Raw genomic sequence first — 19,302 nt, forward strand, 5'->3', positions numbered from 1 at the left:
GCAAAGTATGCAATGGGTAAAGAAGTGAATGCAAAATGCATAATCTAAAAACAGCAAAGCATGCATTGCTATAGAGCCTGCTCAAGGCTATACGTTTATTATTATTATTGTTATTAAAAGGCAATATCTATAGAAGTGTTTGATTTTTGAACTTAAATGCCAAGTAGTTTTTTCTCACTTAATTATTTTTACTGGTTAATATAACTGCTTTTATACAGAGGAATATATATATATTAAATATATATTAAATATATTAAATATATATATATTTCTAAAATTGAGAAAGCATCCCATTTTTATGTCATTAGGTTCATTTTCATAGATGACATTCTTGATCAACTATCAACAAAAATCTGGTCTCTTTTAACATATTTGCTCTCTGTACTGGAGACTAAGGACATATGTTTATCAGTTAACTGCTTGTGCCTATGTTGTGCCCTTAGAGCCTTGTGGCCCACTGACAAGTGTGAATTTAGGAGGGTGAGTCCATTAATATTTCCTAATCAACTTACTAACCCCAAGCTCATTGCTGGAATCCATAAATAAGGACTTACTCATTTTGTTTAAAGCCCTAGACTCTAACCCAGATCTTAGCTACCTCTCAACATGTTAGCAGTTGTTCCCAAGGAGAACTGGGCAAAATTCTGAGTTAACACAGATATATCACAAATACTCAAAAAAATGCCCTCACAAGAATGGATTTTGATAACATCGATTTTCCCAAAAAAAGGGCCATCATGGAGTAGGTAGAATATTTCTCTTAGATATGAAAAACATCCTTCATGGTGTACTTTTATTCTATAGGACATACAAAAAGAACTTCAAAGTCAACAAAGCAACATCAGCTCCACCCAAGAAAACCTCAATAGCTTGTGCCGCAAGTACCACTCGGCCGAGCTGGAGCTCCTGGGAGGCACGATGACCGGGCTGACTAAGAAACACGAAGCTGTCAGCCAGTTGTGCTCCAGAACACAGGCCAGCCTTCAGGACTCTCTGGAAAAACACTTCCATGGTGAGCTCTGACAGGCCTTTGCATGAATTGTTTGTTTACAAGAAAGAATCCAAACCAAATGCTATGTAGAAACTGCCAGCAAACGTTTGCAAAACTTTCCGGAAGAACATCATGTTAAATTCATTTGTGCATTGAGATCTGGGCAGCAAGAGTGTTATACTTGGGCTCCCACCATGAGGAAAATTCTTCCTCTTTCTCCCCAAGAAAGTCCACCATTTTGATGGTTCTGAATTGCATCTGGATTTTTGACATATGGCTCATGTTTTTGTGGAAAATTATTTCCACTGCTACAATGAAGTGACAGTAAACTTGGATTTTAGGAGAGAGTGTAATTCAGGAAAGTGCCAGTCATCCCATGAGCCTGCCTCGGTTTCCCACGTGGCCATGCCTGTGCCCCAATGTGGACATATAATGACTCTCCAGTCAGCTTGGGGGATAGAGGAGAAGCTTCCTCCTTTTGCCACAAAAATGGCTTTTGCACCCCTAAAGTATTTCTCCCCCACGTTCTTCCATAGTCAGGCAATCAATTACCTTTCCCTACCAAAAGAAGAAATTGGAAGGGAAATCAGACATTTAAGGACTGTAAATTTCTTTACAGTCTTTTCTCTGAGATAATTTCTCAATTTCACCATGAACAGTTATGGTTGTAAATCATGCCATGCCATAGTCTAAATGGTTATTTTCATTTTCTCTTTGGAATATTTTGTAAAACATAGCACATGAGCTGAAGGCCAGAATTAATTCATGGTAGTAATCCTGGAAGCTCTTTCAATGTTTTGGATGCATTTCTCATTTTTGTTACTTTCCAAAGAGTCCATGCAGGAATTCCAAGAATGGTTTTCTGGGATAAAAACAGCAGTAGAAGAATCATCAGATAGAACTGGAGACAGCAAAGTCCTGGAGGCAAAGCTCCATGACCTTCAGGTATGAACCCCGGCGTTGCTTTTCTTCCTTCCCCACGATGCACCCGAGGGCCTTTGGGTCAGGCCTAAATCATCTCTTTCCCCCAAATCTTTTTATTTTATTCAGGCTTTTCTTTTTCCTTATCAGAATTAGATTTCTTGTGTCATAGGAGATAGTATGAAAAGCAAGTTGAAAAAATGTTACAGCTACAGAATTTCTAGATCCCTTTCCCCTCTCTTTTAGCCTATTGATGGTTCTTTGGAATGAACTCAAAACTAAACCTAATTTTAATTTCTATAGCAGTGAAAACATAAATAGTTATATCTATTTTATGTGACTTTCATGGAGGAGTTTAAAAAAGAAGGTATCACTGACATCATTTGTGCTTTTTAACAGCCTGTGCTCTAAATTTGGGGCTTAGATATATTCGAATTAAAGCAATAGATATGATAGATTGTTTAGGTTTTATGGACTGTGAAAAATGTATGAATTCAGGAAAGAGAAGACTATTGTGAAGTACAGTTAAGGAATGATTGAAGACTGGGTTCATACTAAGTTCTGGCTGTTTTTTTAAGCAGCTAACCTGAGCAAAGCACTGTGTTATGTACTGTAAAAGTAATATTTTTAAAGATTTTATTTATTTGTTTGTTTCTTATTTATTTTTAGAGAGCAGGGAAGGGAAAGAGAGAGAGAAACATCAGTGTGTGGCTCCCTATCACGTGCCCCCTACAAGGGCCCCAGCCCGCAACCCAGGCATGTGCCCTGATCAAAGCAGTGACCCTTTGGTTCATAGGCTGGTACTCAATCACTGAACCATACCAGCCAGAGTATAAAACCAATTCTTTTTTAAAATTAATGGGAACATGAGGATTTTGCAGCCTAATCGGTGATGACCATTATGTAGATAACTCATTAGCTGTCAGGGTAGGAAGATCACTGGAATATAGGAAGTCAGTTTTGCAGGAGGCAGGTGAATGTAGGTGTGGGATTGTCCCCTTTAAGGCTTGAGAGGCAGTGAAAGTACAGAAAAAAGTCTGAGGAACAATTGCAAATGCCTTGCTGGAACTCAGGGAAAAGACAGGACTGGCATAGCAGTTCCCGTTCCAGGGTTCTTTGCTTTCCCGAAGCCATGCTAAAGCATGTGGTCTCCAAAGAAGAGGTGCATTCCCTGAAAAGAAGGGAGCTGGAGTCAGAATATGGTGTGCAGGGCAGGTCAGAGGAGGAAGAAGGGTGGAGGCAGTCCACCAGTTAGTCCACACGGTGTGTGGAGGTGGAGCCTGGACTAGGTTGGGACTGTGAGAATGGGGAGGGACCGAGAACAAGACCTCGATAAGAGCATCCTCCTCTCCAGGTTAACATTGCTCCCCGTGTGATTCTCAGTGGTTCCAGGGATGGGCTGGCCTCTCCTCAGTTCTGAGCCTTGATTATATCCAACTGTGTACATCATTCTCAAGCCAGCCTACTTAGAAACTTTCTTCCTTTGGCCCCTGTTCTTCTTCTCTTGCTCTACCATCTCAGCTCAGAATTGTTAATGTCCCCGTGCAACCAGGATCTCCGAATCAGAGCAAATATTTTATATCCCTTTTATTTCCTGAACCAGAACATTTTGGACTCGGTCGGTGATGGGCAGAGCAAGCTTGATGCTGTGACTCAAGAAGGACAAGTTCTGTTCGCACATTTGTCTAAGCAAATTGTCGGTAGCATCCAGGAAGAGGTCACAAAGGCTAATGAAGAGTTTCAAGCATTTCTGAAACGGTGCCTCAAAGACAAACAGGCCCTTCAAGACTGTGCTTTAGAACTTGAGAGGTAGGTTGCTTTCATATAGGTAGATTTCATCATTCACAGAATATGTTTTCAGGGACTTGGAGAAAAAAGCTATTGTGAATAAACAAATCTTTGAAATTGTGAGTTTACATTTTAAAGCTTTGACTTTAATTATAGGTTCATGCTGGGACAATAACCCATTGCTCCAACTATGGCTTTAATATCATTTGGCTTTATGTTCCATATAGAAAATAAAGGAATTATATTCACTAGTAACTGTAAATAATATAAATACAGGGGTTTTTTTTGTCTATTTGAATAAGTCGAGATATTAGAGCTTTGACATCCAGGTTTTATACTAAGTATTTTTCTTGTTTCTACTTTTGCTGGGTTGGAGTCATGGCAGAAAACATCTATTGAATTTATGTAAATCCAGATTCCAATCGGGAGGCTATGTCAACGTGGGTGAATGTGAAATTAGAAAGAAGGGGAAAGAAACTCTCGTTACCAAGGGGAAGGAATGTCAGTATAGTCAATGTGCTTGTCTGGTGGCAGAGTGATGTGCCTGACTCTTGTCCACATTTCTCAGAGAACTCAAACTGTTTTCAGAACCTAAAACCCTGTGCTCTTCTGCCATATTCAGTTCCCATAAGACACAAAGACACAGAGAAGACTCACCCCATTTTTCACAGGGCCTCCACACCTTCCATTACCCATTGACCCCCATTCAGGATATAGATAGTAACTCACAAAAAGTTAATTGGATGTTGTCTGAGAATGTAATCTTGCTGGTTTACCAGATAATGAAACCAGCAAGATAGGGTCATTCATTTTTGTCTGGATTGCCAGAGAAATTTTCATGATTTGTCCCTTTGTTACTAAAATAAGTGATCATTTGAGTAGGCTTACTGTTAAGTTTTCTACTTGAAAATTCATGAGAGCTCAACTGCAATAGACATCATGACCTCAGATGTTAGAATTTGTGACCATGAGAACATAAGAATTTCTCTATGGTGCTTTTTTCTTTTTTTTTAGCTTTGAGGATCAGCACAGAAAACTGAACTTGTGGATCCATGAAATGGAGGAAAGGTTAAGCTCAGAAAATTCAGAAGAGAGTAAACAGCACATTTCCGAGAAGAAAAACGAAGTCCATAGACTTGAAATGTTTCTGGGTGAACTACTGGCTGCCAGGTTGGTGCCCAAACGGAATAGGTCCTTTCTCAACTCATGACTGTGTGTTTGCCTTGTGGGCTGGTTGTTGGGTTTTGCTGTTAGTGGACGAGCTGGTTAATTGGCCATTGTGCTTATCAGTACCCCTGAATGTCCAGGTTAGAAATGGTTGTGCGGTGTTTTCCCTGGCAGTGAGGTGCTCTGGGGGGAGCACACAGACAGAGGTAAGGAGCTGGGCTGCATCTTTGTTCCACCTGCCGTCACGCAACAGACTGGACAGGACACTCATTTCCTGTATTTCTTGATATAAACATTTACATATAAGGCTTATATCCAGAAATGATATAAACATTGTGATGAGGATGATGATAATAATGATATACCATCTTCTCAGAGAATATTATAAAGATATAAGATGGTTAAAAGATACTCTTCATCAATACAAATAATGCTGTAGATTCCAATTTCCAGATATTCTTTATGCACTTCAGCCTCTGGTGCCATTTCCAATTCACCCCCTTCCCACAATGTGCTTTGTAAAACATGAGGCATGTTCATTAAATCTGACTGTCTTGAAAGTCCCTCCTCACTACAACAGTATTCTGTTTCTTCATTGCTTCCAACTGAGCAAATTATCCTGGCTTCATTCCCAGGCCAAGTTCTCTGGCCTGACTTTCAAGGCATCACTTCCTAAATTCGTACTTCACTCCTGGCATTTGCACTTTCCATCAGGGGAATACAATTTGACCCAAAACTCCTTAACTCTCCATTTAACGAGTAGACACACTCATCCATGAAGCAGTAGGGGCTAGCACCCAGCCTGATTCATCAGGCAAATCGAATTATACCCATTCAGATTATACTCATTCCTTGTTCCCCTGAGTCCTCTGTGTGGTCAAACATGGTGACTGTTCCTAGTGTTGAAAAACAAACATGCAAATGAATGCAAAAGCGGAACTCATATTGACAGCTATTGCTGGTGTGCTAGTGTGAAAACTACCATAACATTCCCCTGGGATGCTTTGGTCCTATCTCTGGGAGCCCTACCATGGGGTAAACATTTCTGTTGATTCTACATACCCAGCCCCCCATGGTGAGCTCTTCAAGGCCAGACACCATCAGACCTTTATCATTTATATATTTCCTATAGTTTAGTGTAATGTCAGAAAAATAGAAAATATTTGCTGAATTAACAGAATAATAGCATCATTCCAATTATATAACTTTCTGAAAGTTACACTTCATTTTTTTTTTTTTTTGCTTTTAAAATTTTGGATCTTGTCTAGCTAACATGTAATATGACCAGACCTACTTCTCTCCTTTTTCTAAACTTTTGAAATAAGTTGACACATTCTTCTTGAGCTGTCACTCTCTGGTATTCCGTGGCCAGATGCTCAGAGTCCTTAGTGTGTTTGCTCCTGGGTTCCTTCTAATTTACTACTTCTTTGGACAACCCCAGGACAAGCCCAGGACTGGTCCCCCCAGGTGCCCCAGCTGGGTCACCTGACTTCTCTCACTTTCTTGCTGTTTTTGTTTTTGTTTTTGTTTTTTTATCATAATATTTTCAGCACATACATCTCGGGGGAGGGGATGCTCTGTATTGTTTTAAAGTATCCCAGACTTGGGACTCATTGATTTTTTATCATCCATTAAACAGTTCTTAGAATAACAAGTGGTATCTGATCTCTTGAATTATTATTTAACTCACGTCATCGCTTTTTCCACCTTCTTCTGTTATTGAAAAGATTCCCAGAATGAGAAATGTATTTTTGAGTAGATCTAATAGTGTATAAGTCACATATATCTCACAGAGCCCCCCAGGATGCTACATACATAGTGAATACTCAGGAAGAGAGAGAGAGAGAGACCGAGAGACCGTGTGGGAGGCAGACTGTGCCTCCTTTTCCCAGCACCTGCAGTACTTTGTGCTCAGACATGTGCACTCTCTCCCCGCTGGTATTCCAGGCGTCTGCTGATAAAGGTGCTGGTCTGAGCTCAGAACCTGTACAGCAGGATGAAGCCCAGCCCAGCCACATGGGATTACATTTTCCCTTGAGCTAATGAACATAACTCCACACTGAGATGAGCAGGCACCTGAGATACAAGGATGACACCCTTCAGCACACACACAATGGCCTTTTGAAAGAATTTTTTGTTCTGCATTTTATCTCTGCAAAAGATTGTGTTGGGTCCCGGGGACATGAGATGATGGTAATAGCCCAAGCTTCTAGAAGGCCAAAGCCTTGTGGATTGAGACAGACAGGGTGGAGGAGGCTGTGGAAGGTGCCTAGAGGAGGAGCCTTGCACACCCCACCCTCTCCAGAGTCATCATAACACTTTCTGAGGATGTGATGCCTGCGCTGAGCTCTGAAAGGCGCAGCTAGAAAAGAAGCAAAAGCGAGCAGGAGGTGCTCACAAAGGAGGACCCTCTGTGTACGTATAAAACAGCAGAGTGTCTGGGGGCGTGTCAGCAAGCAGTTTATGCTTAGAGCCTGGACCAGGACTGGGAAGGGGCTGGGCTGTTTTCTGAAGTGCCCTCCTAGTCACACCCTGGGCTTGGATCTGGGCACAGCAGGGACTGAATCAGGCCCTCGGTGGGCACGGACTCCAGGAGGAGCCACAGGAGAAACAGGTGGCCAGGGCAGTCCCCGGGCTCTTCATTTTAAAGCCATGTCAGCTACGAGCTTTTGTCTGGTGACTGCTCCAAGATCAGCACTCATTTGTCACTCCCCAGCACTCCAGAAGGTCAGAGTTCATCTCTTCGTTTCTGTTTTCTTTAGAGAGTCTCTGGATAAGCTCTCCGAGAGAGGGCAGCTTCTCAGTGAGGAAGGCCATGGTGCCGGGCAGGAGGGGCGCCTCTGCTCTCAGCTGCTCACCAGCTACCAGAACTTAGTCAGGATGACCAAAGAGAAGCTCCGGAGCCTCCAGGTGGCCCTGCAGGAGCATGAAGCCCTGGAGAGTGCACTGCAGAGCACCTGGGCCTGGGTAAAGGATGTGCAAAACAAACTGGCCCTGGCCGACAGCACCATCGGAGGCAAAGACGCCATGGAAAAGCGGCTGTTACAAATACAGGTACGTGCGTTGCTGGCCTGACACTGACCGCATCTGAAGACTGATTTGATTAGGTTCACAAATGTGTGAGCTGGGTCCTCATTGTCCTGTGAGCCTCTCTCTCTCTCACAGGATTATGAGAGATTATGTGGGCGAAATGGACACATTGGGCAAAAGGGATTTGGGGGGATCGTTTTTCCCCTGGGTAATGGAAAGGAACGTTTTCATTTTAATAGCTTTGAAATAATTTTTAGTTTTGTTTAGTAAATATCCAATAAACATTATGAAATAAATGCCTACTTGACTCCAAGCACTATGCAAGTTGCTGGGCATACAGCAATAAAAGTTAGTCCTGGCTTTCTAAGACTTCAAGTCAGTGGGAAAGACCACCTGTAACTGTTAGAAGCAGTACAGCATGTGAGTAGGGGCCATGGGTGAAGCCCACAGCGGTGTGTGGAATGCACAGAGGAGACCACCCACCCAGACTGCAGTCAGTGACGCTGACCTTGAAGACAGGGCTTAGCCAGGCAATGGAGGTGAGGGATTGTTAGGTTTTTGACAAGTGTGCTTTTAGCTTCAAAATAATTCCCTTTTTACCCTAAAACTAAATTTCAGTAAAGTTGCAATAGGTGGGCAAGTAACCTGGAGTTTTCCAAGAATTTAAATTGGAGGTAATCTTTATTCCCAGACTCCCAGATATCTAGCTGGGTCAAGTGTTTTATTGCAGTAGGGTCTAGACTTTGTTGTTGCTGTTTTCATTTTAAGGTGAGCAAGGTATTACCTACCCTGAGTCTCATTGTTTTAAAAAATAGCAGAAGACTTTACTGTTTCTACTGGCATGTATTCACTCTTCTTTGATAGGATATTCTCCTGATGAAAGGTGAAGGGGAAGTTAAGCTGAACATGGCCATTGGCAAAGGGGAACAGGCCTTGAGAAGTAGCAACAAAGAAGGTCAGAAGGAGATTCAGACTCAGCTGCAGACACTCACAGATGCGTGGGCCAATGTCATGAGCTCCTCCATCCGTGCTCAGAGGTACACAGCCCTTTTCTTGAGTTTCTTTGCCTAAACAAAACCCAGGGGCTTAGAAAAATGATGGAGCAGTGCCAAGGGTGTCCTGTGGGAGACCGACCGAGCATATTATCTTCACTAGTTGTACACTTGCCTGTCTTGGCCTAGATTACATTTTCTGTAATTGCAAAGACTGGTTTTTATTTGTCTGGTTGTTGTATGTGTGTGTACAATATTTACAGCTCCCATAATATCTCTCATGGAATTTTGTATACACTGTGGGCTCAGTAGAATGCTCTTTTTCAATTCATTAAAGCAAGGATATGTGGTTTTGAATAACTTTAATGTTTTCACTTTTTAAAGAAGCATAAGGGAAATTAAGTCGTTGGCAACTGTGGAGCTTAAGGGTACATCTTTTCCTCAAACCATAGTAATATCACCCACGTTGGGGTTGGGGAAATGTGGCAGGTGGGGAGGGTTGATTGTCATGGGGGTGGGGCATCCCTGGCATTTAGTGACTGAGGCCAGGAAAGGTGGTGTCCTTCAATGCATGGGATATTCTCACACAAGCAACAATCAGCCTGCCCAGGGCGCCTCTAGAGTCCCTGTTGAGAAGCACTGCACAGGAGCTGCTGAGAAAATAGACAAGATACTGACCAGTACCCTAGGTGGTGGTGGTGCAGTTATATTTATGAGTGGAGGGTTTTCACCTTCCTCCCTCCTCTGGGAGTATCCACAAACAATCGGGCTGGCTTGTTGGACAAATGGCTATCAGTCAGAGTTACATGAAAATACCTTCCAGGAGCCATATTCTGAAAGTTATGCATACTGTTAGACCACCAAAGAAGGGTGTGCTCACTGTGGTCAAAATAAATAGATAAACAAAACATTAACATTCATTACAAAATAAAACAGCAGACTCTGCAATCATTCACTGCAATGTAAGACGCTGTGGGATGGTAGAGAAATGCAGGGCTTGGGGTGGATTCTGGGGAGGTGAGATTTATTTGGAGTTTCTAGAAAACTATTTGAGGAAAAGATAAGACTTTTAGCATATGTGATAAGGTTCCTACTGATGGGAAAAAACAGTTTGAGAAAATGCTGAAAGTACATTTCCCACAGATATAATTCCAGGATGACAAGGTTGTATACCAGGGAAACTAAGAGGAGTCACTGAAGATTCGTCTAGAATCATTTTGAAGCCGACTGCTTTAAAGCAGGGGTGTCCAACCCATGGCCCACGGGCCACATACAGCCCAGTGTGGGCTATGAATGGAGCCCAACACAAAGTTGTAAATTTACTCAAAACACTGAGATTTCTTTGTTTTTGTTAGTGTTTGTGTATTTAATGTGTGACCTACAACAACACTATTTCCACTGTGGCTCAGAGACGCCAAAGGGTTGGACATCTGTCCTTTAAAGTTTTAGAAAGCCAGCCAGAAGAGCTTTATCCTTGACTAACGAGAACTATTTGGTTGACTATTACATGTTTTATTATATTTCTTATATTATAAATATATTTAGTCTTCATCCCTTCATCCATTCAACACTAAATGCTGTGAATATGAATCCTTAAGTGAAAATCAATCTAATGACATTATTTAGCTGGGAAGATTACCCTAAATTTTAAATTCCAGTCAATAAATACATAAGTGCCATCTGATTTTAATACAATAAATTGAGCCCCTCAAAATGAAGAATTGATATGTTAAAGTTGAATTGCTGCCCCAGTGCTGATTTTTAACAACATAACACATATCTCTGCTTATTTATTTAGGACAATTACATTTGGAAGCCAAATCTCCAAATGCATAAATGACCACAACATCTTACTTAAATTTTGACTCGATTCACTTTCACTTGAAGAAATTGTGCCCTGGGTCTGAGAAGTAGTGTGCCTCCTTGCACTTAAACACAGCACCTTCACCACTTCCAGCAGCTTGCAGTATTGAGGAGGTTCGTTAAGCCAGCCTTGAGCACAAATTTAGCATCGTTCCACACAAAATATTGAAGGGCCCAAATATATCGCAAATTCCACGGCAGTTTCAAAAGTTGAATTGCTGCATAGTAAATAACTGAGCATTCTGGTTGCTTGAATGTGGCATATGCACACGGGCAAAGGAAATAATGAACTTCATAAGCACTGCATTGTAAAGTGGAAGATGAAATGTCCTAAGTAAAACTATTTAAAATTGACACACACACAAAAAAAAGAAAGAAAGTTTACACGGATGCAATGCCCTCCTTATTGGTTTCCAGTAGAGATGTCAAGATTACTTATTTTCATCATATTATTTCTAGCACTTTAGAGTCTGTGATTAGCCAATGGAATGACTATGTAGAGTGGAAAATGCAGTTGGAGCAGTGGATGGAATCAGCAGATCAAAAAGTGGAACAGCCCCTGAAACCGCAGCCAGGTCTGAAAGAGAAGTTTTCCCTCCTGGACCACTTCCAGTCCATCGTCTCTGAAGGGGAAGATCGCACTGCAGCCCTGCACCGCCTCTCTGCCAAAGCCAGAGAGCTCTACCGGAAGACAGAGGATGAGTCTTTCAAGGAATCAGCTCAAGACGAACTAAAATCACAGTTTGATGATATAATGACTGTTGCCAAGGTTAGTGTTTTCTATTGAAGAAAAGACTTCAAGGCTCAGGTAAAGAATACCCTGTGGGTTGAATTATTGGGGAATTAGTTGCTCTAAAACTGTTGGTACATTCAATGAACAGATATTATATGAAGATAATTTCTCACCTGTGGATGGCCATGAACTTTTCTTTCCCTTATTCTTGAGATTACATTTTCTATTCTGAAGTTTATGATTTTCTCTGCTTAGAATGTTAGTCAACCCAGTTGGGGGGAAAATTGTTGAACCTCAAATATTACTGTTTAAAAGTTCTTTACCTTTTGCTGCTACTTACATGTATTGTAGTCAACGCAAGTCTATTTACCTCCCAGACTTCAGTCATGTACAAAACATTGTGTTTCATTCTCATCTTAGCACAAACTGCATTTGTCTGTTCTCAAAGATATAGGCTCCTTCATGTAATATGAAGATATTTTTCAATTCTCCAACTGAATCTTTCCTTTCCTTCACAATTGCTTTTGTATATTTATGACAATGTTAAAGAAAAAGAAGGGAGAGGACTTTTATTCATCTTTTTTTTTTTTAGTTTTTCTTTTGGGGACTTTCTCTGCATCATTAACAATTATTATCATACATAGTTGCTTTCTTAATTTTTATTTTAGTAGTGTTTAAAATAAAAATCAGTGAGATACATGTGGATTCTGATGTTGTCACATTTTAGATATGTGACATGGGGCCCAGTACTTGACTTCTGCAACCTTCATTGTGTCCTTTCCCATAAAATGGTGATAATAATAGTGTCACAACATCACAGAGCTGTTGTGAGGATAAAATGAGTAAATGCTTCTAACATGCTGAGTGCAGTGTTTTACACTCAGCCAGCACAAATAATTCTTAAATGGTAAGAATTGTTACAATAATTATTACTAAGTGGATTAGTAGGAGATATTGGTCACCATTTATTAACCATAGATTTTTATGCAAAGCGAGGCAAAAGTAAAATTATAGGAAAAATGCTTTTAGCCTCCAAGTCTTTTACTTTAAGATTTAGTATTTTTACTTTAAGACACTGAGCACACAGAAACTTCAAGCGTAATAGTGATGTTTTCTGAGATAATTTAAAATCTAATATCAGCCCTGGTTAGTGTGGCTCAGTGGACCGAATGCTGGACAGCAAACCAAAAGTTCACAGGTTCAATCCCTAGTCAGGGCACATGCCTGGGTCTCAGGCCAGGTCCCCAATTGGGGGAGTGCAAGAGGCAACCAACTGATGTATCTTTTGCACATTGGTGTTTGTCTCTTTCTTCTTCCCTTTCCCTCTCTCTAAAAAGTAAATAAATAAAATTAAATATATATATCAAACTGTTGTCCAATTTTATATTCCAATTTTATAGTAGTGACTATTGGTAGCCTTTTCTCTGTTTTCTAGGAGAAAATGAGGAAAGTGGAAGAGATTGTGAAGGACCATCTAATGTATTTAGATGCAGTGCAAGAATTCACAGATTGGCTCCATTCAGCAAAGGAAGAACTTCACCGGTGGTCGGATATGTCTGGAGATTCATCAGCCACCCAGAAAAAGTTGTCTAAAATTAAGGTCAGAAAATGGAGATACCATAACTTCACCGTTTCATTGGTTCTTGTTATAAAGACTCTGTAGATTTGAGTGTATTATTTAAAATGTTTTCTTCTGTTGTTGGTGCTTATAACCTTGCACTTCATGAATTCTAAACACAAACAAGAGGGAAAAAGGGAATTCAAAACACTTCGCACTGTGAGCAAAATGAAGCACTGTCTGTGTGTGCTTCTCCGTGCGAATGTGCTTATTGCTGTGGTGTGAGAGGTTCAAAATATACACCAGCTTGGAGCACTAAGCTGGGTGTTTTCTTCCAGAACAGAAGGAGAAAAGTTTACATATAATAACTTAGTTAAAGGCTTTTTAACAATAACTTGAAAATGTCATTTTAGATGTTTTATTCTGCTTTCCTAGCTAACAGTACAACAGCATAATGAAAGTCAGTATTTTAAAGGATATTAAAATTATCACCTATAAGGGCAATTTAAAGTAAAAAAATACAAAATCATACAACTCAGAGAACTACAGATTTTAGTAAATTTTAGTTATTTCTGGTAATTTGAATATTATGATACACTGCAATAATTTTCCTCACATGGAAAGTAATATATTTTCATCTAAAAATTAAGCGGTGATGAAATCCTTACTGGTTAGAGGAGGAAATGTTGGGTATCAGTAGTGTAACTGTGCTCAGGGATGTAAAGCTCAAATTGTACCACAGTCTCCGGACATCAGATCATAAAAACCATGAAAGCAATAGATGATGAGAACGGTCATAACAGTAAAAACTACAATTTGAAGATTTCATCCTACGGGCTTACTTTATTTAAATCGTATAGTGATTGTGAGGTTTTAAATGAGATAATCACCTAAAGGCACATTTTAGGTTTTTATTATCTGTGTGATCCTTTAAAATACTTCTGGGACATATTTCTCAGTAATACTTGAGTTTCTTCCTCCCTCCACCCATTTGTGCAGCCGGTGTTGTGAGTCCCTCAGGGAAGTGAGGAACGATGGTGCACAAACCGGTGTGTGTAAAATAGTCTACTAAGTGTAATGGCAGCTCACTATACACCTAGAGTCCAGGCTCTGGAATCCCAAACCCAGTGCTGCAGCCTGCCTTTCCCGATTGCTTACCTGTGTCTTTGGGCAAGTCATGTGGAGGCTCAGGTCTCAACGTATTAACTGGTAAAATAATAATAACCATAGTACCTGCCTCATAAAGTAATTTGGGGGACTCAATTAGGTCATGCACACCAAACATTTTGCATCGTGTTTGACACATAGAATGCATTGAATTCATTGAAAATCCAATGAATTTGGTGAATGAGTGATTTAATTGTCTATGGAGGGAGTGATAATGTATAAAAAGTCAAGAGTGATGGTCAAGACATTACCCAGAGTCAATAAAGCTATGTTCATCTGAGAAAAACAAGTATAGGCTGAGGAGATGGGTTATAGTCAGAGGGAAAAAGGAGGAGTTCAATTGTGAATAGATGGGATTTGGACTGCGGGGTGGCCATGTCGAGGAAACAAGTGAATGTTCAAGTCTGAATTCAGGTGAGAGACTGGATTGGTGATGGATGACACAGAACTAGAATGGTCAGCATACGATCTGTAGTTGAAATCGCTGGGCTGAATGACACCGAAACCTACTTATAAAGCAAGCAAAATGAGGGGCACAGAATCAAAACTATCAATATTTAAGGGACCCCAGAAGAGCATTGGAAAGGGAGAAGGAGAAAAAGAGAAATATCAAGAGGAGGACCAGAAAGGTGTGGTGTCCCCAGAGCCTGGTGGAGAAGGAGGTCCCCATCACAGAAGCAGCAAGAGGCAGCCATTAGAAGCAGGATTGAAAATGCTCAATGGACTTGGCAGTCAGGCTATTCGGCAGCCTCTGAGCTATTCCCACAGACGGGGGAGGAGAAAGACTGGTCACGTGGCTTTGGGAGTGGTAGGGTGGAATCGGAGATGTCAAGGCAAGGCTAGTGTTTTGAAAGGTTGATATGAGAAGATTAAGACAATTCCTTTACAAGGCTGCTTCCTGGGTTGCCAAATGCTTTTTTATAAAATAATTTTAAAATATAGGAAATGTGGGAGACGTTGCCAACAGAAAGAAACTGAAATTTGGGAAGGGGAAAGTGAAGCCTCTCTGAAGTCCAGGTCAGGCCTGAATGTGGGCTGGTGTGTGGGTGCAGAGAAACCCTAGGGCAAATGAGTGAGCACCTCCTGTGTCCTGCCATCCCTACCCAGCCCTGGGAGGAACCACTGAGAGCAGGTGACTGCAAAGCCAAATATGTGTGTGTGTGAGGGGGGGTGTGTATACATGTGTGGGCATGTTCATGTAATATTTTTAAAGAGTTTAAATATGAAACAAGGGAATACATGGAAAAGCCTTTTTAAAACACTTTAAAATGATCATTTTAATTTTAATGATTTAAAATCTGGGTGAGTGGATAGTGATTGCATGTAGTGAAACACCCCATTTTAGTGCCAAAGAAAACTAAAATGATACAGTAGGGAGTACATTCAGGAAACTGATTTTCAACAATTGATATTCTCTGAACTGTAACTTGGAAATCACTCATGAAAGCAAACCATGAGTATTTAAACCTAGTTGTTAGACAGGGAATGGGATAGAGACCCTGGGCAAAGCCCGGCCCTGCTGCTGCGCTCCTTGTTCCCTTGCCCGTCATTGAAAGCAGTGATTTTCAAACCATGTGTCACAAGTTTTAAAACATGCAATACCTGACATTTAGTCACAGACACTGACCTCTCTTCCCTTAGATTGTCACAGAAAAAAAAAATGACAAGAGCCAACACAACAATAGCCATCTGGTGTAAATGAATCAAAGTTATACCTATTTTCTTGCCAGATCGGCTAAAAATATATTTTTGGTGTGCCACAGAATTTTAGTAATTAGTTTATGCATATCATGAGATAAAGAGAAGTTGAAAATCACTGATTTAGGGAGAAGTATGGGTTTGCATATTTACAGAAGCAATATTCCATAGACAAATGTTTAAGTCACCACCAAAACAGCGTTGCACATTCGAACAATGCCAGCTTTCGGGGTCCCTGTCTTGTCTGTGTCAGGACGTTTGGGATTTCTACAGTTTACTTTTTGCCAGGAGCCTTGGTCCTGAGGGTGGGAATTCTCTGCTGTTGTAACTCAGGGGTGGGTGGACGGATCCACTCCGGTTCCCTGTGGCACACTGGCTAAAACTTCCCAGCAGGATGGGGTCCCCCTCTGTACATATTTGGAAACTTGCTGTGACTCAGCCTCCTCGGTTACCATGGTGACATTCCATCGCAGGAGCTGATGGATTCCAGAGAGACCGGGGCCAGCCGCCTAAGCAGAGTGGAGGCACTGGCTCCTGCAGTGAAACAGAATACAACGGCCGGTGGGGGTGAGCTCATGGACTCGGAGATGCAGGCCCTTCGCGCCGACTGGAAGCAGTGGGAAGACAGTGTCCTGCACACACAGACCAGCCTCGAGAACCTGGTTAGCCAAATGGCCCTTTCGGAGCAGGAGTTCTCAGGCCAAGTGGCCGAACTGGAGCAGGCCCTGGAGCAGTTCAGTGAGCTGCTGACATCCTGGGCTCAGCAGCTAGCTGTCCTGGAAGGCAAGAACACAGACAAGGAGATAGTGGAGTGCTGGAAGAAAGGACGGGTAAGTTGGCTTCTTGGTCGCTGTTGGTGGCTGTGCTGAAAATTTGGTTTGGTTCTCATTGTTGCTTAAAAAAAAACAAAAAACAAAACCCTTGCTAACTAAAACCACACAATGTTCAAACTTGGAAGAAATGTTTTTCTAATTATATTTGCAAATCAGATCTGTTTTCTTCTCTCATAAATCAAACTATTACAAAAATAAAGATAGAGGAGAGAAGTTATTACGTGCCACAGAAAACAGTTATTGTTAGTGGAAATATTCTACTTTCATTCTTAGGCTGTAAGAGTTTGTAATACTGTATTTCGCCATTCAGTCTGAAAAATGGCCTGTGGGTAGAGGCATAAATAGACTGAGAGTCATAGCTGTTTTCCTGCCAGTGAATTATTTACAACAATCAAATGATTGAATTTACAGCTTTGAAAGAAACATCTAGTACTCTCCTAAAGCACAACTAGTAGTTTTCACCCTGATTACCTCTCCTATGTGTCATTTTGACAGTTGTGCTGGAATTAACCCATTTTTGGAACTCCGATGTCATGCTCACGGGCTGCCTTCCGGACATTTTTTTTTAAACTAACGGCAGCCCTTTCAGAATGAGAGAAAAGGAAGCATAAAAGGGATAGTGAAGAATGGGCTTGAGGTCCTCTTGCTCTCTTTATCGTTAAATGCTATCTTAGAAAGACTTTCTTTCGGTATTTGCAGTTTAATAAAGCTCTGAATTGTGGATGTCCTTAAAAGGAAGTTTTAGTAAACTTCTCTTGTCTATTTATGTTATAAACATTTGAAAATAGCCCCAGCTAGTAAGAAACTCATGTAGTATTTCCATGAGTTTCTTACTAGAAAAACAACATTGTCTGGTTTTCAATGAAGTTTTCAGAACAGATTGAGCACACCACAAAGGGGAACTCTATAATCATCTCTTTATGTTATTTTATTTATAATGTTTCTAGCATATATATATATATATATATATATATATATATATATATAGGATGCCCTTCTTGTCCTTTAGACTTAAGCACCAGAATAAAGTGTAGAAAGCTGTTTTGTAAAACAGGGACGAGGAAGTTGATAGTGATTCCATGTGATTAGTTTATTCACTCTGATGGCAAAAAATCTGTTATAATGTTTTAGTTCTGCTTTGTTACCCTTTCTTTCCCTATCATTAATATGGGTGAAATTTCTAAAAGATTGGTGGTATTTAAATTATATTTCTATTATATTTATTACTATTCTTAGCTATCGTTATTTTTTAATATCGATACTGTTAGTGAGAATAATAGGTGAGGCCTATTGCAAAAAAGGAATGCAAACGTAAATAGGTTTTTAACAGTGTGAACAAGTCAAAGGCAACAGCCCCTGCTCATATCTCGTTCCAGATTCAACTCTGGAGCGAGCGCGGGCTTTGGATGACAATACTACATGACCTCTAAATACTCAAACTTCTTATTTTAATGCTGTATTTTATCTAATAATAGGGACAGTAAAAAAGAAATTACAATGATCTGGGGGGATAAAGGTGCTAGCTAATGATGCTTATGGTGGTAATCATTTTGTAATATATAAATGTACCACGCCATGAATTTTACACCTTAAACTCATACCATGTTGTATGTACATCATACCTCAATAAAGCTGAAAATAATCTTTTAAATGTTTAAAAAATGGAGACAATACTCCCATTACAATGAATGCATGGGAAAGCTTTACAAAATAATGGATTTGCCAAGCTCCTGTGGCTTTGTTTTGCTGCTAGGAAGGGCTTGCCATTGTTAGCAATCATAGTAGTAATCATCAGCCTTCACAGGCATTTACTTTCTCCTCTGCAATTAAATGCTGACACTCAAGAAATCATTTAAAAAATAAAATGGGTTATTATCTATAAACTATAAAAATCATATCACAAAAAATTCTTGTTCATTGTGTTTGTAAAACTCCTGTCTTTTAATGTCCATGGGCAATTAGTGTTGGACAGTTAGCAGTTTTCTTAACGTGTATAACCTCTAAGGGGAAAAAATGCATTCCAGGACTTAACTGACATAGAAGTATATAACCTGATATTTATATAGGGAAGATTCTAATAATACCCTTTAATTGATGGGGAAGTTAGAGAAAAATATTTTGGTGTAAAATTTTGGTCAAAACTTTTCACTTTTGATAGCGCCTAGTAGATGAGTGACTCGTTTGAGTCTCTGGGGTTTTTCACTTACTTCTTTGGTAAGTTTTCTTTGGATCTTATAATGTTCCTTCTTGAATAAAAGATTCAATATAAGGTAAAAGAGTAGTTACTAGTTTAGCAACTGGAGTTTCAGAGAGAATCTTTCTAAATATAATTTATAAATCTTATAAATAAAAATACTGTACAGACTTCTAGCCTGGCACTCAGCAAAATAAAGAAGTTTAAAGCTAAGAGAACACCATCCCTCCTCTCGGAACCACAGTCAAGGTAGAAAGGCCCACACACTCAGAACCAGTGGGAACGCAGTAGCAATGAGTGCCAAGAGGTGGCCGTGCGTTCTCAGCGAGAAGCCCCTAGGAGGTCAGAAAGAGGACAAGGCATCCTT

General features: G+C 40.4%; 1 protein-coding gene across 9 annotated transcripts in view; it reads left to right on the forward strand.

The window, feature by feature from the left end:
- Window positions 1-19,302, forward strand: part of SYNE1 (spectrin repeat containing nuclear envelope protein 1) — a 404,650-nt gene that overhangs the window by 179,843 nt on the left and 205,505 nt on the right. For all 9 annotated transcript variants that reach the window (XM_053668739.1, XM_053668745.1, XM_053668738.1 and 6 more), the window contains 9 exons: window positions 805-1,012; window positions 1,824-1,936; window positions 3,516-3,721; window positions 4,715-4,870; window positions 7,630-7,921; window positions 8,762-8,934; window positions 11,212-11,521; window positions 12,921-13,085; window positions 16,382-16,738. In XM_053668739.1, the coding sequence (XP_053524714.1) occupies window positions 805-1,012; window positions 1,824-1,936; window positions 3,516-3,721; window positions 4,715-4,870; window positions 7,630-7,921; window positions 8,762-8,934; window positions 11,212-11,521; window positions 12,921-13,085; window positions 16,382-16,738 (1,980 nt within the window). The remainder of the gene's footprint in view (window positions 1-804; window positions 1,013-1,823; window positions 1,937-3,515; window positions 3,722-4,714; window positions 4,871-7,629; window positions 7,922-8,761; window positions 8,935-11,211; window positions 11,522-12,920; window positions 13,086-16,381; window positions 16,739-19,302) is intronic.

This window comes from Artibeus jamaicensis, unplaced genomic scaffold, assembly GCF_021234435.1.
Source record: "Artibeus jamaicensis isolate MK-2021 breed Jamaican fruit bat unplaced genomic scaffold, CSHL_Jam_final contig_497, whole genome shotgun sequence".
NCBI lineage: Eukaryota > Metazoa > Chordata > Mammalia > Chiroptera > Phyllostomidae > Artibeus > Artibeus jamaicensis.